Raw genomic sequence first — 24,671 nt, 5'->3', positions numbered from 1 at the left:
TCTGGACTAAGCTGAGTCTAAATGAAGCCAGTGACGTTTGAAGGAATCCCCTTTGGACAGAGGAGACCATAGTGAACGTTTGACTCTAATGTCATGTAAAACACACACACTTCAAACATCGCAGAGGGTCCATGATCTGAGCTGGTTGTCCTGTTACTGGACCTGGAGCCCTGCAGTCCTTGAATGGACAGCGAACCTCTCCATAAACCAAAGTAGTCCAGATTTAAAGCTGAAGCCATCTGAAGCTCACCTGTAAAGGTACCATAAGTAATGAAGTCATGTTTCATAAAGTGTAGACTGAAATTCCTTTACAGCAAATGAAGAGGTGATGAGTTGGGACAGAAAACAGCCAGGGAGACATTCTTCTGCAACTAAACCACAGAGTGTGTTCATTACTCCACTCACATGGCTCCTATTTTGGCTTCATCTTTATTTAATAAACAATAACCCATGAATAATGAATAATGTTTTTGTACACGTGAGATTAGACTTGAAAAATCCAACAACAGCTTTACAGTATAGAGATGAGATGATTTTCATTATGAACTCATATGTAAAGCCTCACTGGGTGTGACTTTGTCATGAAGGAGAAAAAGTCATGAAAAAATAAAGAACCACTAATGGGGCAATTCAGATCCATTAAACACACAACATTCATCAAAGCCTTTAAAACATTATTTTAATCTTGTAAAACCATTTTTTTTACACAAGAAACTTTTCAATCACTACATTTCAAAGTCTAAAGCAATTTTTTTTTCCTGTTTTGGTAGAACGTAATGTTAACGCAATGAAATGAAACTGACATTCTCCTTTAAAAGGAGATTTTCCCCTTTTTACTTCATATAATGAGGAGGATATTTTTCATTCCTTCCACACTGCAGCTTTGTTTTCTTTATTGCCAGGCGTACGGACCTTCAGTAGAACTGTAAACTCTTTCAGTGAGCGATGATGGTTCTGATATTTACTCTCTGAAGCCTGGATCGGAGAGAAGGCGTCACACACTCCTGTCTCTACATTACATCCATCTGACAAACCAGACAGAAAAAAAACATTCTTTGTAGCTTTAAAACAACAAATAAGAACATACAGAGTGCAGACATCAGGAGCCTTATGATTTATATTACGTTTTGGCCTGAATGGCAAACTTCTGTGCCGGCCGTAGTGAGCTGTGTTACATTGTGGATGTGTAGTAGAAGGCCTGCACAGCACTCGGTCTGGAGTTGGGTTAGCTGAGCTTAGCTAATGTTAGTTTAGTAAAGCTGTCTGTGGAGAAGTCCAGTTGTTGAGTCTTCCATTCAGTTCGTCTGCAGTTTTTTCAGCTCAACAGTTTTTCCAGTAAAGCAGACAGGAAGGAAGGAGTCCTGCCCTGTCCCCCCCGTGGAGCTGCACCGGTTGGTGCCACCGCTGCAGAGCTTACTTCAGGAGCCACTGATTCACTGCGTAATGGAAACAGCAGAGAAGAATAGAGAAATGAATGCAGAGAGGACCTGCAGTTTGGAAGAGAACTGAGAGAGAAACTTCAAAGATGAAAGCAAAAAAATAAGAAAAGAAAAGAAAGCTGGAAGCAGCGTCAGACGTCCGTCCGGCCGCGTGGCGACCGTGGCAACGCCACCCAGTCGCCATCATCAATGCTCTCATGCCATTATATTTAATTTATCATTTTAAAAGTAAAACTAAACTAAAAATGAAAATACAGTTGACCAAATAAAACTTGTCTTTCTATAGGTTGTGTATGTGTAACCAAATGCTACATCTTTTTAAATAGGTAATTGTTCGTTAAAGATAACTGATGTTTTCTTACAGTTAAAGTGAGTTAAATCTTATTCCAACTTTATTGTTAAACGGAGTGTGATTGAGACAGAAGCAGAGCGAAAGGTACAACTATGCACAAAACGCCCCTGCAAGCATACACAAGTATGATTAACAGCGTTATGACCTGCTTCTTGGCTCTGATTGGTTGTTTCTGACCAGGAGCAGTGTCTCCAGATGTCAGTAGGACCACTGGGAAGAGGCAATGGAGATAATGATTTTCACAGATTGTCTCGTACTATGCAATTAAGACATAGTTTCTGTCTACAAACATCAATATTACGAAAATGTTGAGAAAACACAAATTTGTAAGTGCTGTATTTTCATTAAATAAGAAAAACAATTAAAATCACACGTGACTAAGTTTGCTCACGTGATGAGTCATTACTAAACATGCCATGCCATCATTCTCCTACAACTTCCTGTCACCTTTTTCGTGGTTTACACCAGTGGAAACATCCGGTGAGGGGTCATGTGACTCATGTGATGCTAAAAAAAGTGTTTCCATTGCAGTTTTGTGAAATAAATCAATTTCGGTGCGGCCAAAAACCTCCCACCTCAGCCCAGCGCCAAAACCTTTCATCAAAAAGTGAGAACTTTTTCAATAGTTGTTTCCATTAAGCAAATTTCTTTCAAATAGTGCAATTAGATATCATTATCTCTAGTGATCGGCCTCATCAGAGATAATGACGAGGCCGCTTACAGGGAGGAGGTAGACCGTCTGGCTGAGTGGTGCGACAAAAACAACCTGCAGCTGAACACCGAGAAGACCAAGGAGCTTATCGTGGACTTCAGGAGGAACGCTGACCCACATCTACCCATCCACATTAAGGGGACAGTGGTGGAGCGTGTGGACACCTTTAAGTTCCTGGGAGTCCACATCTCCGAGGACCTGACTTGGACGACCAGCTGCTCCAAACTCATTAAGAAGGAGCATCAACGCCTCTTCTTCATGAGGACCCAGAGGAAGAACCACCTGTCCTCAGAGATCCTCACGAACTTCTACCGCTGCACCAACTGTATTACAGCTTGGTACGGGAACTGCTCTGTCTCTGACCGGCAGGCGCTGTAGAGGGTGGTGAAAACTGCCCAGTATATCGCCGGGGCACCGCTCCCTGCCATCAAGGACATCTACAGGAAGTGGTGTTTGAAAAGGGCCGGGAAAATCACAAAGGACTCCACTCACCCAGCACACACACTCTTTTCCCTCCTGCCCTCTGGGAGGCGTTACAGAAGCCTACGGACCAGAACCACCAGGCACCGGAACAGCTTCTTTCCCACAGCTGTCATGCTTTTGAACGCCTCCTGACATTAAACATAAACTATAAGGACTGTACTCCCCTATCCTCTCATACAACAATAACACATGGACTATCCTCACACACACACACATCACGGACTGTTTTCTTCACACACACATACAATCTGTAAATTTTATCTGCCATTATTTATCTATAATCCATTCCCTAACATTCTTGTATAATCTGTATAATCTGTGCATATAGCTCCCATATTTATATTTATACACAATATCTATATCTCTTGCTATAACCCCTTATAGTCCATACATACATTGTCTTGTACATCTGTAAATAAATATTTATATCTCGTAGAGCACTTCTGGATAGATGCAAACTACATCTCGCTGCTTGTACTTGTGACAGTGCAATGACAATAAAGTTGAATTCTATTCTATTCTATTATATTCTAATTAGACCGTCAATGGAAATGAAGCTAGCGAAAGTTTAAACAAATAAAAATCACAGTTTTTATAAGCTACTTACTGAATCTTTAGCCAGCCAGCACAAGTCATGTTTTTCTGAACCTCACTTTGTGAACAGACAGGCGGTCATGCTGAGGACCATAGAGTTATCGGAAACACCTCAGTTTGATGAAACTCCTTACACTGTCGTTAAAGAGCCGAGCCCAACGTCTCCAAACTGGCCCCACACCATCAGCTCCACTGCACCAGACCAAACCCTCCACTCAGTGCAGTCAGACAAGAGCACTTCTCCTGGCAACTGCTGAAACCAGACTCATCCACTGGATTGGCAGGCAGAGCTATGATTCGTCACTCACCAGCCTTGACTGTTAATAAGGTGACGCTGCTTTGAGACTGCAGCTGGCAAGCTAATGGTGCCGTGTCTGTTGAGCAGATCGCTGAATAAAATAAGCAGCTAAATTCTGGATTTTATGTCAGTGTTCTCTGTAAATAGCAAAGTAACCACAAGATAAAATATCATAGCTCTATTAAATGTAACATTTATTCTAGGCTTTTGCTTAAATCTGTATTCCAGAATCAAAACAACAATAACAACATAACAACATGGCAGGGCAAATAAATAGTTTACTATGGTTAAAACCTTCCTACACGGCAAAAACACAAAATCTTGGCAAGTATTTTTGGTTTAGTTTCTAGTGCAAATATATTTGTACACTTGAAAAACGAGAAAACCAACTTACAGGTAACTTTCCAACAAGATATAAGAGCTTGCTTTAAGTCAATAATTCCCTAATATAGATGAAAAAGTATTAGTTCCACTGGCAGATTTTTTTTTGCACTTTCACAAGACATTTTCCCATTTTGTAAAATCTGTCAGAGGAACTAATACTTTCTATCACTATTCTGGAATTCTTGACTTAAAACAAGCTCTTGTGTCTTGTTGGAAAGTTACTTGGAAGATAGTTTTCTCGTATTTCAAGTGTTCTAAGACATTAGAGCAAACATACTCGGTAAGATTGTGTTTTTGCAGAGTAAGTACAACTCCATTCCTCTGTGTTCAGTGAAAGTGACTGGCAGGGTGACAGTGTTTGTCTCATTCTACTGCTTTTAGCTCATATGATAGTAAATATACATTTATTTAGGTAGAGATAAAGATGAGCTTTGGTATGAATATATAAATAGTAATAGTAATAGCCTGATTAATACCGTCAGAGTAATAGAGTTCTGCCAGAACCTTCAGTGTCTCAGTCATTTTTGCTGATCACTCATGTCTGTAGTCTCTGTTAACTATGGGACATTCCACAGTCCAAAGTTTGAACAGTGATTTGCTGACTTTGACCAAAAGTTTCCTGGTTATTTTTAACTGAGCAAGTGCAACTCAATGGATTTGACAGTCCAGATAGGAGCAACTTAAAAATATCTCCACTTTTGGCATGTAACGGCTCCCCTAATCAGCTCTGAAGAATGAGAAGCGAGAAAAGAATGTGACGTTATATATAACATGGAAATCACTTCCAGCGGAACGGAGCGCTTTTCTCGACAGCAGCGGTCGGGTCACCTCTGTACTGTGGGCGCAGGGCGCGGTTGTTGGGGCAGTCGCGGCCCTGCTTGTTGAAGTTGATGTTGGTTCGGATGCAGCGCTGCAGCAGAGGCTGGGCCGGCCGGGTGTTGTCGCTCATGCTCAGGAAGATCTTGTACGGCTCGTTCTGGCTGAGGAGGCGCAGGGAGTGCATCTGCAGGACAAACCCACAGCTCAGCCCGCTTCTGACCCGGCTACAGAGGGAAGCACTCTAACATGTAGAAAATGTGCTACGCAATGTGAACCACACCGAATTAAATATTATTATAATGATAATTAATAATTATTATAAAATAGATGATGTAGTAAAATTACTACTTTCTTAGTAACGCAGAGCAGAAATTACAACAAACGTCCAGAGAAACTTCTGTTACTTTATCTAGAGAAACTACTCTTTACCTTAGATCAACATTTAGCATTAAAGTTTTAATATCGGCGCAAGACCTAGAGAAACTCCTGTTAGTTAGAAAATAAACTAGAACAAACTTAGAAACAACATCTAGTTTGATCAGGACAAGAATCCAGATAAATCTCTACTGGTTTATAAATTATGGATTACTATTATGTACCGTAGTTTTATACTTTTACTTTTCTTTTCTACTAGTTCATCCAGAGAAACTCCTATTAGTTTATAAATTGTGGAGTACTTTTTGCTTTTATTTTGTTATTTTGTTTGTTTTTCCTTCTAATTCATGTAAAGCACTTTGACCTGCCCTGTTGCTGAAAATCCATCCACCCATCCACCTTCTGTACACCCTTGTCCCTAGTGGGGTCAGGAGGGGTGCTGGTGCCCATCTCCAGCTAATGTTGCTGAAAATGTGCTATATAAATAAAATGATCTTACTTTACCTTACATGCACGGCAAAAAGCCTGTCAAGAAAACTGGCATAAGGGTATGAGATCTTTCCAGGCACACGCAGAAAAAGATGCATAATGGCTTGGAAGAAATAAAGTAATCCTGTAGTTTGATTAAAAGTTAATTAAGTTGAATAAGTCTGAATAACATGAATATAAGTAATCACTCAATAACTTTCTGCAAAGCATCTCTGATTAATGATCTGTAATGATTTAAATATGTAATGATTATGTTAATAATTAACAACAAGGAAAAGATGTGATGTATGGAAAAGATGTGATGTATTGTCAATGAATATGAAGTTATAATCATCTGAAATCAATTTAACAAGAGGTTGAATGTGTTTACTGAGTTTTAATAGATAAAGTGAGTTATAGAATATAGAAGAGACGAATGTGCAGTACAGCTCTGAGAACAGGAAATGTCGCAAGCAGTTCTGAACAGATGGCCAAGGAGCACAGGAAGAAAGGAGAAGTACGGGAAATTCCACTGTGGTCAGCAAGCAGGTTGAGAAATGGGGGGGACTTTTTCATGAGAGACAGCGGCCGTGAAGAAAGTCACGTAGGCCAAACCTCCCCATACACATACATGGTGGAGAGAGGCATAAAAAGGGGCTGAAAAGAGGAACCAGCTGTTCCCAGTCCGGCGGCGCAGAAGGAGAAACAACTCACAGAGGAGCAGATTAAGCTACGGACCGCACTTCAGAACCACGGGGAAGCTCGGACTTCACACCGCTAAGGAAGGACTGGGTCCCATCGCCCCATCTCTGGTTCTATATTCGACCGCAGGTCTCGTCTCAACCCAGCATTTTCAAACTCTGCAACAAGACTTGGAGGAAGGACAAAGGTCCCTCAGGGATAAAGAACTGGGTTTTGCAAAAGGATTCAGACCCTTTCTGCTTTGCTTCCTTTCTGAGGAGGGTTTTTCCACACCAGGCAAAGACCTCAACCAAGGACGCAAGAAATTCCTGTTGCCAAAAGATCCACCATCTTCTGGGTATGAGTTGAATCTGCTCATTGAAATTCTATTTCAGAACTTGCGACTTAACTCTTAGGGAAAGGAGACAGAGTAGTATGATTGTACATGTAAATTTTATTACACTGTTTTTGATCTATATACGATTGATAATTGATTTGTATGTCGCATATCCCTGCTTAAGCTTGCTTAATAAATTTATACTACAAAATTCTAATGAGGTTGGTGGACATTGGAATTAATAGAGTCATTTAATCTTTGTCCAGTTCTTTTAATCAAGGAAAAACTAATGTACATGATTCCAGTAAATAGGAGGCTTCATAATTTCCTTTGGTGAGAGTAAATAATGACCCTGGGACTTACATCTAAGTCACTAAACATAATCTAGCCGGTTCCAAGTGCAAGTTATGATTTAGAAAGTGGGCTACCGTTAACAGAAGTGGTTATTGGAATTATGCAGCTGCGAGGGCTACTCAGCTGATTGTTTCTTAACTGTAAAGGGTCATAACTTCTGGATTGGAGGTAGTTAGAGCTAGACGAGTCACTTTCGCTACCAGTTTAAATAGATTATCTCTTATAGAGTACTTTTAGGGTAATACCCAGGTCTCAGAGATTTTCCGGACCTGTTAGACGGAGAACTGGTCAGTAGGCAGCCCTGGGGAGTAGTGGGGAGTGGGCGGGGCTGACTATTGCAGGATAACCTTCATGGCGCCCAACGTGGGGCGGCGCACAACTGAGTAGGCGGGCCCCAAAGACACCAAGTCAGTAAAAACAGATGTGAGACTCTGAATAGCTCACTTGGGTTGCTAACTCTTAGGGAAGAGAGTTAGTGGTGACTGATAAGGCCATCAGTCACAACCCTCGCAGTAACTGTATAGCATACAGGTGAGGGAAAGCTTCTACTGAGGATAGAATGACCAGATCCAGACAGTGAAGCCAGTAGCCAACACAGCCTGGACCCATCCCTACTCGAAAGCGCAAAGAGAGGCTTTGGGGGATAGGCGACTCGAAGACAAAGACAACTATGAGTGAAGAAGAAGGAGGGGGACTGAAGCCCCTACAAAAGCCAGCAATGGAACAAGAGGCAAGCAACATCGGCCAAGGCGGGAAAAATCGTCAATCCCTTCTTTCCCAATCCACATTGTCACACTTACCGGTAATGTTAATATTACTCGGTGATGGATTAGAATCCTGGATTGAGACAAATAAGAAGATGTTCTTTGAGTCTCACTACAATCAGGACACTGCTCTGGACACAATGAAATACTTGATACAGACTCAGATGTACTACTGCTCCCGGCTTAGGAATGGTCACCGACTGGGGGTCGTCAAATGCCCGGTGAAAGTTACCAAGAAGCCGGAGGTTAAAGAATGGCTGGAATGGTTCGCCGAGCTCCTGGAGGGATGGACGGCTGGCGAGTTGCGGATTGTCTACAGCCCCTCTGAAAAGTACGACAGAGTAGTGAAAACCGCTACTTTGGCAGCAGGCATCGACGGGATCCTGGTGAACCATCTCGCTAGGGGGGTGAGTCAGTACAAAGAATGCAAGGAGGCCCTACAGAGGCTCCTGACCTTCAAGGAAACCAAGAAGAAGGAGCGGGCCCTCGAAGAGGCAGGGTCGGAGGTGGCCGAGGCTCCGTCCCGACTGCCCAGCAGAGCCACGACACCGACTCACCAGCGGGAGCAACCTTCGAGGGTTCTGATAGACCTGACGGGCGGCAGCGACGACAACGACGGCGGTGACAGCAGCGACGACAGCGGCAACGACAACGCCGGAGGTCCCTCAGCTCTACCGGGTCCATCGCGGAACGAGGACATCCCACCTGCACCAGCCAATGAGGACGACCCCGAGGGAGCGCTCGTCGGCGGACTCACAGAGGAGCAGTGGGAGGATGCAGCCAAGGAATGGTCCCCTCAACGGGACCCGGAGCTCGGGTTTCATCCCCGAGTCCACAGCACGGAGAGAAGGCGTCCACTGCCACCTACAGAGACCACAGCGGCCAGCAGTTCCGACGAGGACGGGGAGGAATCGGACGAAGAGCAGCGGGGCCCCGGCCGCCCCAAGAAGAAGACTCAGAAATCGGACACCTGGAGGATGGCCCGAGAATTGGCCGAAATACCACCAGGGACCGGTAGCATAAGGCTGCAATCCGGGCTCATGATTCATCAGTTTATTGGAGGGATATGGGATCTTGAGGGTGATGGACTAATTGTGTTCACCAACGACAGATACAAGATCCACAATAAAAACTTCCGACGCAACCTTAAGAGCCAGGCAGGAAAGTGTTACAAAACAGACTCAAGATTGCTGGAAGCTTCCTGTAGTGCAGCAACTCGAGGAGACATAATAATAATGAAAGGCCATAATCTCCCTTATGGTGCTGTAATCCTAGTCCCGATTGACGTTTACCAAGAAGGAGAGAGTCTGGAGGAATATCGGAAGAAGATGTGGCACGGACTCGAGCGGGGCCTGACGGCAGCCAGCAACGAATGCATGAGAAGAGTAATAGTGAGTGTGCAGGGACTGAGATCACCGGATCTGCCGAGGGACACCGCCAGATCAATTGCGGAGAACGGAGTGGTGAATATAGCCAGAACCAACAGTCATTTCTTTGTGCTCAAAGAAGTGGTGGTGGTGGTTGACCCCCGTCTGCATCGACTCCGCACTGAGCAAGGGGTGAAATTGGCAGCTGAGATGGAGGAGCAATGCCGCATTAGCCATCCATCACAAGAGATCAGGAAATATCCCTTAAAAATTCCCCAGAGTGAGGTTTCAAACACCACCCAGAAAGGTAAAGCCAAGGCCGTGCAGCCACCCAGGATAAAGATAAAGGAGGCATCTGTTGAACCAGGGTTCTCCGCAGCAAGGTACGTTAAGGAGTTCTCGTTTGAAGAGAGCCGCAGTGAACCGAAAAAACCCAATGTGGGAAGAGTCAAGAATGAGCAGCCGACGGTCCCGAAAGAAGAAGGACCGATGGAACCAGCTAAGATTCGACCGCTGAACTCCCCTGGGAGAGAACCTCTTCGACAACAACAGTATGAGGACTTCAGCGACTCGGAGGACGAAGAGGAGCAGCCGGAGATCGAACATCCTGGAGGAAAGGAGGAGGAAAGTGATCACGGCAGCGTCTTCTCCGACCCGAAGCAACCACCGACAGAGTACAAGACACTCCGAACAGGACAGCACCGGGGTAAGAAGAAAGAAATGGAGACCTTTGACATCGAGAAATCTTCTGAAAGACTGGCAAGAGACGTGACCTGGGGTCCAGTGCAGGCTAAGGACGGACGGCGTACGTATGTACCAGAGATCGGTCAAACCGAGTACCAGATCCCAGCGGGATGGGCCAGCAGGTTGGGAGACCGGGTGCAGCTCGAGGTGGAAGCGACAATCGGAGAATGGGCTAACATCCTGATGACACCATCCTGCTCCACCCTGACAGCACACTATTCCCTGACTACCAACTTCAGGAACGCATACATTGGAATTATGTATGATGTGATGCTGCGACGACTGAAGAAAGCCGCCTACAAGTACTCCAGGGAAACTCAACAGCAGCTGGACGAAGTGTCGGCTGATGAAGAGGAACCTCAGGCGACGTCTTCGGAGCCAGGACCGCAGATTCCGGTAAGACAACCAGGGGTGTCAGCTCAGCTACCTGCCACTAATACGGGACAGGACGCTTACGCCGAGCTGAAGAATCTAAGGCTGGTGATTAGGAGTAAAAACGCAGACGAAAACAATGAGGAATATCTGAAAGATGTTTGGCCAACTGTGCTGTCTACCACCAACCACGAGGGAGCCAAAAAGTTGTGGCTGACCAGCGTGACCTCGGACCCGATGGTTGGAACAGATTCAGCGCAGAGCAACTATGAAAGGCTGGTGTTGGAGGACATGGATGATGAAGAGTCCCAGGTGAAGAGAGCCAGAGGACGGCTGGACAAGGGAAGCAGGTTGGAACCGCTGTGGCACACACTTAAGCAGACCGTTTCCCCTGCGAGGTATGTGAAAGTACTGCGAGAGGTGACCAAAGGACGCAGAGGAGAGATCGTGTTCGTGAAGTTGCCAGTGAGAAGCACAACAGTCGCTCAGATGGATGTAGCAGTGCAAGGATTCGACCTGGAACAGCAGTACTACGAGGACAAAAGGAAGAAGGAGGCTAGCCAACCGGCAAAGCCACCTGGAAGGGTTAACATCAGACAACCATCCAACTTCCAGGGCAGACCGTTTCAACAAGGAGCACCGCCATCCAACTTCCAGAGCAGACCGTTTCAACAAGGAGCACCGCCATCCAACTTCCGGAACCGGCCGTTCCAGCAGAAACCACCAGGACCACAAGGGAAACCGACCAACCCTCCGGCTTCATCAAACCAGCCAGGAAAAGGTCAGTTCCTGACAGATGAGGAGTATAGGAAATTGAGCCCAGAAGAGAGGACGGCCCTCCGTGAGTCCCGTAAAGCCGGGGCCGGAGGGTCACCAAAGTAATGGCGTCCAGGTCGCGGGTCATTCTAGAAAATGCCTACTGGGAGGGGGACGAAATCTACGCTAAAGTGGAGGGAGTACCCTACCTGGTGGACACAGGAGCGGAGGTGTCTATGACCCGCAAAGACCTAAAAACAGCAGGACACCTGAAGGTTCAGTTTGCTAATGGAAAAGTAGAAGAAATGCCGTATGGGACCTGGAAAGGAGTAGTGTGGGTGAAAGGTCCCTACAATCTCCTCACAGTAAAAGACTTAGACGAACTCAGTAAAAAGAAAGGCACACATCGCCGACTGGAGCGAAGGCTGACAAGCTTGAAAGCAAGATTGGTGAAAGTCGGCCCGACCCAAACAGGATCAGAAAAGCAAGACTGGTACAAACCGGTCGACATACCAACGGTGACAGAACAGAAACTTGAAGAGAGTGACTTCTCCCCGGCTGGGAAAGAGAAGCTGCGTGAGATCATCGTTACGGCGCAGGTGGCACGGTTCAAGAACGATTGTGGAGATTTGGGCCCAAAGTTTGTTCATCACATCGAAGGTGGGGTTCATCCACCTGTTCGGCAGTACCCGTTGAACCCAGGAGCAGTCGAGGAGATGGACAAGATCGTGAAGGAACTGGGTGCCCTAGAGATCATCAGAGAGGAACTCAACCCGATCACCAACAGCCCCATCCAGGCGGTGAAGAAACCTGAATCGGCTGGAGGGGGTTGGAGGCCAGTCATCAACTTCAAGGCCCTGAATCGGAGAACAATAGCGAACCGAGCCAGTCTAATCAATCCACAAGGAGCGCTGAAAACTCTTCGAGTCAAGAAGTTCAAGTCTTGCATCGACCTAGCTAATGGGTTTTTCTCCCTACGCCTCGCCAGACAATCGCAAGGTAAAACTGCATTCACCCACAAAGGCAAAAGCTATGTGTGGCAAAGGTTACCCCAGGGCTACAAGAACTCCCCAAATGTGTTCCAGTCAGCAGTGATGGAAGTACTGGGGGACGTAGGAGCAACTGTGTACATTGATGATGTTTTCATTGCTGATGACACAGAAGAAGAACACTTAGAAAGGCTACAAAAAGTAGTTGAAAACCTCACCAAGGCAGGGTTGAAGCTAAACCTCAAGAAATGTCAATTTGGACAGTTCCAAGTGAATTATCTGGGTTTCCAAGTCACGTCGGACTTGGGACTCTCGGATGGGTACAGAGAAAAACTGACGAACATTCAACCACCTCAGTCAGAAAATGACTTGCAGAAAATATTGGGATTGTGCAACTATGTCAGAGACCATGTGCCCAACTATCAGAAATATGCCAAACCCTTGTACCACTGCCTGAGGAAAAGTGAGGACGACGAGAAAGACGGAAAAAGACCCTGGGTTTGGACAGCAGCCAATCAACAGAACCTAGAAGAATTGAGGAGAGCCATTCAAGCAGCTGTGAGACTGGAGCCAAGAAGTTTGTCAGAAAGACTGGTGGCAGAAATCAGCTGCGAGAATGACGATGCCATGATCAAAGTGAGTAACGAAAATGGAGGCTTGGTTACCCTGTGGAGTTACACCCTAACTTCTGTTGAGAAGAAATACCCGCAGGAGGAGAAGGAGCTAGCGGTGTTAGCTCGATATTGGGGTGTGCTGAAAGATTTAGCACAAGGACAACCAGTTAAAGTCATCACACAAAGCCAAGTTCACAAGTACCTAAGAAAAGGGACTGTGGAAAGTACTAAAGCAACCAATACTCGGTGGGGAAGATGGGAGGACATCTTGCTGGACCCGGAGCTTGAAATTGGGCCAGCACAACCCACCAGTAAGAAAAAACCACAAGAAACACCTGAGAAGCCAGGACAACCGGAATGGACAATCTACACCGATGGATCCAGAAAGGGGTCCGACCAGTCGGCATACTGGGGATTTATTCTGAAGCAGGATGGCAAAGAGAAATGCCGTCAGAAAGGAAAAGCCCCCGGTAGTGCTCAAGCCGGAGAAGTGACGGCAGTACTGGAAGGATTGCTGGAGCTGGTGAAAAGGAAAATCAAAAGTGCCAGGTTAGTAACCGACAGTTACTACTGTGCTCAGGCCCTCAGAGAGGACTTGGCCATTTGGGAAGAAAATGGTTTCGAGACAGCAAAGGGCAAGCCAGTGGCACACAAAGACTTGTGGAAAAAGATTGCTGAGCTAAAACTACAGTTGGAAATAGATGTTGAGCATCAAAGAGCACACACGCATGAGGGAGCTCATTGGCGTGGGAATGATGAAGTGGACTGTTATGTCCAACAAAGAAAGATCGTCTTTGTCGGTACCGAGAAGTGGGACGGTACTCCCAGAGGACGGGAGGTCCCAGAAGAGTACGTGGTCGAGGTCGTGCGGAGCGTGCATGAGGCCCTTGGACATGCAGGCGTACGACCTACCCGTAAGGAGCTGGAGGAGCAAGACCTTTGGATCCCAGTGAAACAAGTCCAACGCGTGCTAAGGGACTGTGAGGTGTGTGGTCAATACAACGCAGGTCGCCGAGGGCAGCGGATGGATGGGTTGTCCATCAAAAGCACGGTCCCCTGGGGCTCAGTCTGCATGGATGTTGCAGGTCCCATGGGGATAACAGGAAGGAGAGGTGAAAAGTACCTCTTAGTGCTGGTGGATTCTATGTCGGGGTTTGTAACTACAAAAGCAGCCAGGAAAGCAAACGGCAATAGCGTTGTCGGCATGCTGGAACAAGTATGCAGTGCCCTGGGAATCCCGAAAGAGCTGCGCACGGACAATGGGACTCATTTCCGTAATTCACAGGTTGACCAGTGGTGTCAGAAGTATGGAGTAATGCGAGTTTACTCGCCACCCTACACCCCACAAGCTAACGGAGTGGTGGAACGAGCCATTGGGTTAGTGAAAAGCTGGATAGCTAAAAATGCTAACACCAACAGCTGGAGCACCCAAGCGGTGGAAATAGGGCAGGCCCTGAATGACAGAAGCAGAGCCGAAAGACCCGCCCCTGCGATGGAACTCAACCAACGGCCGTTCACCACGAAGGAAGTGGGGCGGGGCTCCAGCGACAAAAAGGAGAAGCTGACGCCCAGAGTGCCATTCCGAGAGGGACAGCGCGTGTGGGTCAAAGCAAGAGAGCAACCTGTAAATGCAGCAGTAAAACCCAAGTTTGAGACAACTGACATCGTCAAGCAAGTGCTGGATAGGAACACAGTATTGCTGGAAAGAAAAGGGATCCAAGGAGTTGAGCAGCTCAAGCCAGTCCCTGACTAAAGTGAAACAGAAGCCGGTGAAATGGCCAGTGAATCATGTACCATTCCACCCTATCTCGGACTGGCCACCGTGAAAGGGGTGGTTGTAGTTAGAAGAACACCTTCAGGGATTTGGGCAGGACGAGCCCTGAAGAAATTGGATTGGGCTAAAAATGGAGTCCTGTCGGAGGAGAGAGAAATGCTGATTTGGGGAAAAGCTAAGGGTCGCTGCCCAATTTGTTTAACGGACCACCATCTCCCCATTATCTGGGAAGGACCGGGCCGTGAGAAGCCAAGGCACCAGGGGGCTACCGCAGAGATGCTACAACACCTTCGCGTCTCCCCGGTCACGGTGTTGAACAATACAATCTGTGGGAACTGCCGAGTGGGTTATCTGCCCCGGCTTAAGTTGGAAACCCAATGGGGGTGGCTCAAGGAAGAACCAAGAACTTGTTATTGCACGTGGGATGGAAATGAGCTACACCACTGTCCTGTGTGCGAGGAACAGCTAAGGAGCGGAGAGGTAACACTGACAGGCGAAGCTGAAGGGTGGCAAGTAACAAGGTTCTACAGCTCGCTGCGATATTACAGAACCTACGGGCGAGTGCAATCGAACTATGGGAGCCCCATACCGATAATATTACCAGGACCTTCCGCTCCTCCGAACACTCCAGAAGAACTGGACCCATGGGTGTGGAGGAGGGAAGAAGGACCGCATGATGTCCTGTGGGATTCTGTTCAAGCCGCCTGGCCGTATGACGCTGCTAGAGCTTCCCTGTCTTTTCCGCCACTGAATGCCAACCACTCTCCTGTGGTCTTCCGGGTACATCGGCCTCATGCATACCAACCATCAGCTGAGGAGCTAAGTGCACTCCCAGATGAAGCCCGAGAGCAAGCCGTTAATGGTGGGTGGACAGGCCCCTGGGAACTGACCACCTGGGCACATCTGATTTTGGAGGTCATCAATGACTGCACAATACCAATAGTAGATCTGCCGGATGTACCAAGGGAAGATGGGGTACGCAGCTCAGATATGTATTACTACACCACTGAAGTGGACGGATGGGGCAGCAATGCGGTAAGACCGAAGGAGAAGTCTTGCCTGTACTGGGTGACAGCGGAATCCCAGTTTCGGGACGGAGTTTTGCAACACCCGGGAGGCGTGGCTCACAGGGCCGGTACGCCCTCTGATCCTAGCACCTCCTGTCAGGTCCAGCTGTCAGTGCGCATGATCACCGTCCCCTATAAAGGGATCTACTCAGTCGGAGCGGCCATCAAAGTGGTACCAGACGAGCAGACTTACGCCACCGTGTCCAGTACGGAACCGGAGCCTCCCAAGAAGAAACCCAAAACTCACGCCTGGCAGAAGCTCGCCTCAGCATTTCCATGGAGAAAGACAAACCAAGACTGATGGACGCACCGGAAGGAGGAAAACGAGTCGTCAAGTCTGCAGGTCAGCAAAAAACCAAAAAGCGAAAGGGGAGACAGTGTTTTGTGACTAGATTGTTCAAAGTGGGGGTTGGAGTCTCATCGGGACTATCAGACAGAGGCCCGTTTTTAAGACTCCCTACCACCTCCATTCTACTCGATATGCCAAGAGAAGATTTCACTGTCACCAATCCGCTCACCGAGGCCTATTTTCTCAAGTATCTCATATATCTCCGACCCACCAATTTCCAAAATGTAAAACAGGTGGGGGAAAGTGAAGAATACACGATGCCCCCTTCCACGAAGCCACATTTATTTATCCCTACCGCACCGCCTGCTTGGCAAGGAAGAGGATCCGAGAACACGGTTAATTTTGCATCAATCTCACCTATGTGTCCAAGATCTCTACCATGGACTTTTAATACAGTGTATTTCAGGGTACGGGGGATCGAGCTACGGATTAGGTGGGGTCCCCATTATCTTGAACCACTGCAAGGACTGTATTGTGAAATTTCACTCAATGACATGGTCATTTGGACCACTTCACGAAGTATGGCGAAAACCATAGTAAAGAGGGAAATAGATCCAGAATGTTATATATTTAATAACACCAGGCTTCCATTGAAATTGGAAATTGACAGGGTCTACCCCAATCCACCACACCAGAGGATTTATACTCCGTCATCCTGGGGGTACCGCACCAGACTAACTCTGCATGGACACTCATTGTACACCTACATCTCAGTACCGGCCCCAATAGGGTACAAACACGAGTCCTGGTATGACCAGGCGCTGAAAAATGGCACCGCCCAAGGCGCGTTTCCTCGGCCGGACTACTGGAGGGTGTTCCACTGGAAGTGGGTGTGGAGGGGGTTGGAGCCTGATTTACCCTACCCCTCTCCCATATTTACAGCTCTGCAGCAGAGAAGGGCCACCAGACGGGTTGGAAAGAACCCTGCCAACCAGGGCCACCTCAAGGCTTTGAGGAAGATCTGTGCAAAGCCTGATACATCGGACCCCAGAGAAGCACTAATCTGGCCAGGATGGATGCTATCGGCATGAAGCGCCGGCCTACAGACCCGGAGTTGCTGAATGTTACATCGGAATCAGACAACTCCACTGACACTGACGACGACTCGGAAACCTCTAACGAACCTTTGCTACGAAAAACGACTACGATAACCGGAAAATCCCTATGCCTGAAAGGGCTGCTAACGCTTCTTGCCCTGCTGTTTGCTGCTGCTGTTCTTGCTACTATCTTCTACTTCATCGGAGTTGGACCGTGGTATCTTACGCATACAAGAGTCACCTATGGACATTCCAAGTACGCTAACTTCAACTGTTGGAATACAAACACCACGGCTATTTTTGTGCCATGGGACAACGGAACTTCTGTCCAGAATCGAACCGGACTGTTCGCCAAAGACAACGGTAAAAAGTACGTGGAACGCCGAGCTTTCGGATTGAACGACTCCACTCTGGACGACCTTCTGAATCGCACCTGGGAGATCTACAACTATGACTTCCTCGACACCGGAGTGCTCTGCTGGATACGGGTTCTGCAAAACAAAGAACGAAGGACCGTCAGATGCAACTGGATTCATCCGGATCGAGGTATGCCAGAATGGCATTGCAACATGGCTTGTCGATCGCTGCTATTGATGCCAAGTCAAGGGTACTGGGATACCGAAGTAGTATACCCAGCCCCACACAGGTCCTCAGGCTGTCGAGCCTGGCTTCCCCGAGAGGAGTTTTGGGGAGACTATCACCTCAACTGTAGAGAGGATGACATCGTCCCAACAGCACCTACGGGGAACTGGACCTTCCGAAATGCCTCCCGAGGTAATCTTCCAGTCAATGCAACGATTTCGCCTACACCAGCCAATTTGACTAACATGACGGCTTTCCTGATCAGACAAGGACCTAGACGGTTTATGTACGAAGAGGAGCAAAAGCACTGTTATAAACACCACTTTAGTTGGTTAAATCCTTGCCTCTGGAACAAGTTTGTGCAATGTGCGGGACAGAACTATATAGTTTCAGCCATAGAGGAATACTGGGCTGATTTTTGGCACTCTACACGTCCACACCGTACAGAAATTGAACCCTGGCTGAACAACACGTTCCCGTGGACGTACATAGCCAAAGACCAAACGTTCTTTATGGGAGACTTCCCAGAGGGGACAGTTCGCTCTCACACTGGATTAACGGATCTATACATTGCCAACTTGCGCACGCAACCCCTTCCGACTCCCGATGACCTTCTCACCGTTCCTAAAACGGACTTTGCAAAAATTGACCAGTGTGTCGCCAAAAGAATTTTTGAGAGCCTAAATGACACCTGTTGGAAGAAAACCCTCTCGTCGCCACGGTGCGACCTCTGGCAGGTCGGCAACGCTCTTCACTCTACCTGGAGGTATAACTGCCCTGATCCTGATAAAGCTCCTACGGCCAAATGGGCCCTACGAGCCTGGTACGAGGATTACTATCGAAAATGGGACTACGAGTGGTGGGGACTCCAACAACATGAGGTTGAAGCCTGGGTAACACCATGCCTTACAGAATCAACAAACTATTGGGTACAGTACCAGTACGTCGCCACGGTCTACTCTAAGGAACGCATGATTTGGCCTGGGATTTTTTGGAGACCGGACAGTTACGTCAGCCCAAGACCTTGGCGCATGACTTGTAAAAACAACACCAGAAATATCCTTGAATGTGTAATAGGATTGGCCAGACGGCCCTGCGGAGAGCTCCGAGGTTGGGAGAGTTACTGCAAAGACCATTATGCAGACGAGTATGACACTCACTCTTCTGAAGTTACTTGGCGGAAATTCAATGGAACATGGCGAAGGGCGATAGTGAGCGGGCGGACCTGCACCGATGCAATTCTAGGATATCATCTCCAGAAGCGCAAGAGTATACTTGGTCTTCCTGTTCCGTTCATCCCTGACTCCCTTATAGCCATCGCAGAAGGACATGCTTTCCGTAAAAGTCTGTGTAATGGCCACATAGATTCAGGATTTGACTGGGTAGGACCTAACCTTTTGTATTCCAATCTCACCTGCTCAAACACTACAGAGAACTGGCAAAAATGTGGAGAAGGCTCTGATCAACATGACTGTTACTGGTACGAGACTATGGGGGCAACATTGGCGGCCGCTATTTCTGAGGTTGCGGAAGAAGTTGCTCATGTGGTGGAAGAAGGCCTCAACATTGTTGAACAATGGCTGATGAGTGCTTTGAGTATGCTGTGGCCATACCTCTTAGGTCTCCTGGGCGTCGCCGTAGCAATACTCATCGGCAAAATCGTCTTGGAGGCGTGGCTGAAAGCACTTTGTCGTTGCAAAAAGAGGAACTACCAGCCCCTCCCCCCTAAGGAGGAGCCTACTTCTGCATAAGAGAGAGCTGCCGTGTGCCTGCGAACCATTCAACCTTCATCGCAGCTGCCGACAAGACCTGATCCAGAGCGACCATCATCTCACATCATGGAACCCAACTCTTCAACTAACTCTTCAACCAACTCGTCGAATCCCAACTCACTTTTTGCACCGATTCAAGTGAGTACCTTTGAGCATTTAGGGATTACCCTGGCCTGGGTAGTCTTCTGCCACACCGGTCCTTGGCCTAAGGGACACCCTATGAGGATCTTCGTCGCGCTACAAGGATATGCCAAGCTGATCCTCCGTCCCATCATTCTCCACAAATGGGGGTTGGCTTCATCCCTTTTCGCTTGTTACTTGATGGGCCGTACCCGCATTAATTGGCGCAGGGGTGTTGTGGTCTGCTTATGGCTCATCACCGACAACATAGCCCTGATACTGGAATTGGTCATTGGGGGCAGACAAGCTACCCGAACCGCCCCATTTAAGATCCTCACAGCTGTTCTAGAGGGGCTTTTCGCAGTATCCATCCTCGTCTACTTAGCGCGCCAGGCCTTGTCTATCAAGGGTCGGGGACGGCGAATTTGGATGCAAAAGTGGATAATTCTGGCTCTTTGGGCAACGGTTTGGGGGATCCTGGTGGTCCTCTATTGGCTCCATGAGACCTCGGACCTGGCCATTGTTGTATGGCTGATGACCTATGCGGCGATATTCCATGATTCGGCTCATGTCTATGATCGCGGTGAACCAGCTCCACATCATGACGTTCCGGCTCCTGTGATTAATTCACCTTGGCTCGCAAAACAAGCCGGCACACGGGCTTAAACCAGCCTACTCTCTCAGCTTTCGCTTTCGCATTTTCGTCGTTGTAAGTAAATATAGTTAATCAATAACCACTGATCATGAAGTTACCTGGGTTACTGTTTCTCCTCAGGCATCAACCTGCTGTGTGGGGTGTGGAATCACTGCAGAATCTTATGGATTCATTTGGGTTGCATCGTCTTCCCGCTGGTGTCACCAATGCGTGAGCGCCAATTTTAGCAATGTAACGGCAATCCTCTGCGCCACAGGGCTGGAGGATTTGCCCTACATAGCGGATTCCACCTCTAGATCCCTGGAACGGGTGCACAAAATCGTGTGGACCTCTGCGTTTGGCCTAGACGACGACGACTTCACCACATCTCCGTTGTATACGGGACTACGGCTGCCCGTGATTCATAAATTATGGGAACACCAAATTACTCGGCAATGCCTCCCAACTTTACATCTGTTGGACGGCCGAATTGTGGCGGTGGGCGACTACCTTCCGCCTACACGTCCCGTGTCTCCAGATTTGTTTATCGACGTCGGATGCCAAGCCAGCAGTGCGACTAACGAGACAGGTACCCAAACTGAGAACCTCAGTTCATCTCCCCAAGCATGCCAGACTGAGGACATCCTTTCCCCTTCATCTCCATCACCAAGTGATATGGATTTCCAGGATCTGCTGGCAGAATTGGAAGGCTACTGCAACAACCCGTCCGCGCTGCCAGACTTTGGCATGGACTTGCCTTCGCCTCTGCAGCCTCCGCTGGACCGTTCCACCCTTTCCGTCTCAGGTGAATCTACACTTGACCACGATTTGGGTGCAGAACACTGGCTTTCTCCGCCATCCAATCTGTCGGAGTATGAGGTTGTGGATTCCTGGACACCTTCATCGTCTCCGGTTACCTGCTATGAGCGGGACATCCTCACTGCCACTTGTGGTGATGGACTTGATCTCTTTTGACTTTGGACTCTGTGTTTTCTGCGCAGCACCGTCCGATCTCATGGAGGGGGTGTCAAGAAAACTGGCATAAGGGTATGAGATCTTTCCAGGCACACGCAGAAAAAGATGCATAATGGCTTGGAAGAAATAAAGTAATCCTGTAGTTTGATTAAAAGTTAATTAAGTTGAATAAGTCTGAATAACATGAATATAAGTAATCACTCAATAACTTTCTGCAAAGCATCTCTGATTAATGATCTGTAATGATTTAAATATGTAATGATTATGTTAATAATTAACAACAAGGAAAAGATGTGATGTATGGAAAAGATGTGATGTATTGTCAATGAATATGAAGTTATAATCATCTGAAATCAATTTAACAAGAGGTTGAATGTGTTTACTGAGTTTTAATAGATAAAGTGAGTTATAGAATATAGAAGAGACGAATGTGCAGTACAGCTCTGAGAACAGGAAATGTCGCAAGCAGTTCTGAACAGATGGCCAAGGAGCACAGGAAGAAAGGAGAAGTACGGGAAATTCCACTGTGGTCAGCAAGCAGGTTGAGAAATGGGGGGGACTTTTTCATGAGAGACAGCGGCCGTGAAGAAAGTCACGTAGGCCAAACCTCCCCATACACATACATGGTGGAGAGAGGCATAAAAAGGGGCTGAAAAGAGGAACCAGCTGTTCCCAGTCCGGCGGCGCAGAAGGAGAAACAACTCACAGAGGAGCAGATTAAGCTACGGACCGCACTTCAGAACCACGGGGAAGCTCGGACTTCACACCGCTAAGGAAGGACTGGGTCCCATCGCCCCATCTCTGGTTCTATATTCGACCGCAGGTCTCGTCTCAACCCAGCATTTTCAAACTCTGCAACAAGACTTGGAGGAAGGACAAAGGTCCCTCAGGGATAAAGAACTGGGTTTTGCAAAAGGATTCAGACCCTTTCTGCTTTGCTTCCTTTCTGAGGAGGGTTTTTCCACACCAGGCAAAGACCTCAACCAAGGATGCAAGAAATTCCTGTTGCCAAAAGATCCACCATCTTCTGGGTATGAGTTGAATCTGCTCATTGAAATTCTATTTCAGAACTTGCGACTTAACTCTTAGGGAAAGGAGACAGAGTAGTATGATTGTACATGTAAATTTTATTACACTGTTTTTGATCTATATACGATTGATAATTGATTTGTATGTCGCATATCCCTGCTTAAGCTTGCTTAATAAATTTATACTACAAAATTCTAATGAGGTTGGTGGACATTGGAATTAATAGAGTCATTTAATCTTTGTCCAGTTCTTTTAATCAAGGAAAAACTAATGTACATGATTCCAGTAAATAGGAGGCTTCATAATTTCCTTTGGTGAGAGTAAATAATGACCCTGGGACTTACATCTAAGTCACTAAACATAATCTAGCCGGTTCCAAGTGCAAGTTATGATTTAGAAAGTGGGCTACCGTTAACAGAAGTGGTTATTGGAATTATGCAGCTGCGAGGGCTACTCAGCTGATTGTTTCTTAACTGTAAAGGGTCATAACTTCTGGATTGGAGGTAGTTAGAGCTAGACGAGTCACTTTCGCTACCAGTTTAAATAGATTATCTCTTATAGAGTACTTTTAGGGTAATACCCAGGTCTCAGAGATTTTCCGGACCTGTTAGACGGAGAACTGGTCAGTAGGCAGCCCTGGGGAGTAGTGGGGAGTGGGCGGGGCTGACTATTGCAGGATAACCTTCAAGCCACGACAAATCACAGTAATGATGAGAATGTAAACATGTTGATAATAACAGTAAGAATAATAGTTTTAATTATACTTTTGTTTAATGTTGACGTCAGGCTGGTCATAGCGCAAATAAATGGTAAAACGAACAACAAGCACAAAGTTCCTCAGCAAAAGACGGAGAGTCAGTTGCACAGGCGACATCTTTCTCCCAGTGCTGAGTCCAGTGACAGGCTGGTGTGTTTGGGTGTGTGTGTGTGGGGGGGCGTGTGTGTGTGTGTGTGTGTGAGCTGTTTTCCTCAAGATAAGTGTTGTTCAGGACTGGAACACCATAACACCCAGTCCCTGCCTGAGGCAACAGGAAAAGGCTTTCCAGGCCTGGAGCAACTACTTCACAATGGCATGGAGATTTATAGAGCTGTCATGAAACCTGTATGCAGATTATGATTTTTATATCAACTAATAAATCAAGGCAGAGAGTTTTTTTTAAATCAAGTGGTAAAAAGCAGGTTCCACTCATCACTTCATCTGGTTCTGAGAACCAGTTTGTTCTTTTCTGCAGTTACAGAACTTTATCTGTTCTTAGGGAATAAAGATGTTTTCCTTTCATTTTTTTAAGAAGCTAACTTGTAATTCAGACATGTTGGAGTTCCTGCCAGCACCGATAACTAGAAATGATGTTCCTGCTAGAATACTTGTAGCCTGGTGTTACGTATTCACCCCACTTTTAACTACCTGCATCTGTGTCACATAAACTGGCTTGTTGATGAGGATCCATGTGGAGGTCTCGTAGCAGGGAGGGATGGTGATGGAGCCCTCATAGGTGATGTAGCGGATGGTGTCAGGGTAAAGGTCAGCTATGTTCAGGCCCATTAGTAGGAATGCATCATCTGAAGAAAGGGGAGACAGTAAGAGAGCTCGGTGTGAGAACATGTTCTGTTGAAGCTCCTTCCTGACGCGCTGATAGCAGGGAGAAAACAATGACATGTCTGTGGATGTGACTCTTACCAGCTTTAATTATCAGTCATATGAGACCTTATTAAAAATACATTCCTGTGGCTTTAATGGTATTGTATGTGACAGAGCAATTCAGAATAGTGAATACATGTGAATTGAAGAAAAAATGCCAATTTTGATTAAGCTGTTTTGCATTCAGGTCTCAAGTCAGTACTTTGTTTATTGCTGCTCTGTGAGCTCAGAAGCTGCAGCTCAAAGGCGGAGCTACGTCCACCCGGGCATGTTGTACAGCTGAATGGTTGCCATGGAGACTAAAGGATTTCTGAAACATGCATGAAAGAATCAGAGCAACACTCCAGGTATGTTTTTTAATGAGGGAATAACATAATAAAATGATGCAAAAAGTCAATTTTACAACAATGGCTTTGTTTAAGTCGGATATTGGGATAAATAAGTAATGGTGATTCTGAGCTTTGGACCTCTACAGCTCATCCAGGGCTACTGTTCGTCTCTTCTACTTCTCTGATTAAAGCGCCGATGGACGTCCAGGTCCTGGTAGGCCAGCAGGTGTCCAGATGAAGGACTGATCAGAGTTCTGGCAGATGTTTCAGAACCTAACCCCGCTTTAAAATCTCCACTGCTTCCTCCCCGACCCGTCTGCCCAAACAAGCAGCATTTCCACAATCCCGGATGTTTTCTAATGCTCAGCAACAAACCTCTGAGGAATTCACAGAACATCTGCTTTTATGCGTAGGTTAAAAGACACACAGAGTCTGTTCACTAATAAATGACATTTTGGGGGC

The 24,671-nt window shown here is 46.9% G+C and overlaps 1 protein-coding gene across 3 annotated transcripts in view; it reads right to left on the bottom strand.

The window, feature by feature from the left end:
• Positions 1-363: 363 nt before the first annotated feature.
• The window catches only part of LOC116735520 (carbonic anhydrase-related protein 10-like), a 121,345-nt gene continuing 97,037 nt past the window's right edge, over positions 364-24,671 (bottom strand). The window contains exons 7-9 of one of the 3 annotated variants that reach the window (XM_032587466.1): positions 23,647-23,801; positions 5,091-5,305; positions 364-1,436 (exon numbers count right to left, since the gene is read on the bottom strand). In XM_032587466.1, the coding sequence (XP_032443357.1) occupies positions 1,316-1,436; positions 5,091-5,305; positions 23,647-23,801 (491 nt within the window). In that variant the 3' untranslated portion in view covers positions 364-1,315. Of the gene's footprint in view, positions 1,437-4,426; positions 5,306-23,646; positions 23,802-24,671 lie in introns of those variants that run through there. The other 2 variants (XM_032587469.1, XM_032587467.1) reach the window with 2 other exon arrangements.

Source organism: Xiphophorus hellerii, chromosome 16, assembly GCF_003331165.1.
Source record: "Xiphophorus hellerii strain 12219 chromosome 16, Xiphophorus_hellerii-4.1, whole genome shotgun sequence".
Classification (NCBI taxonomy): domain Eukaryota; kingdom Metazoa; phylum Chordata; class Actinopteri; order Cyprinodontiformes; family Poeciliidae; genus Xiphophorus; species Xiphophorus hellerii.
The sequence above is the reverse complement of the archived record's forward strand: the minus strand, read 5'-3'. Positions and strand labels throughout refer to the sequence as shown.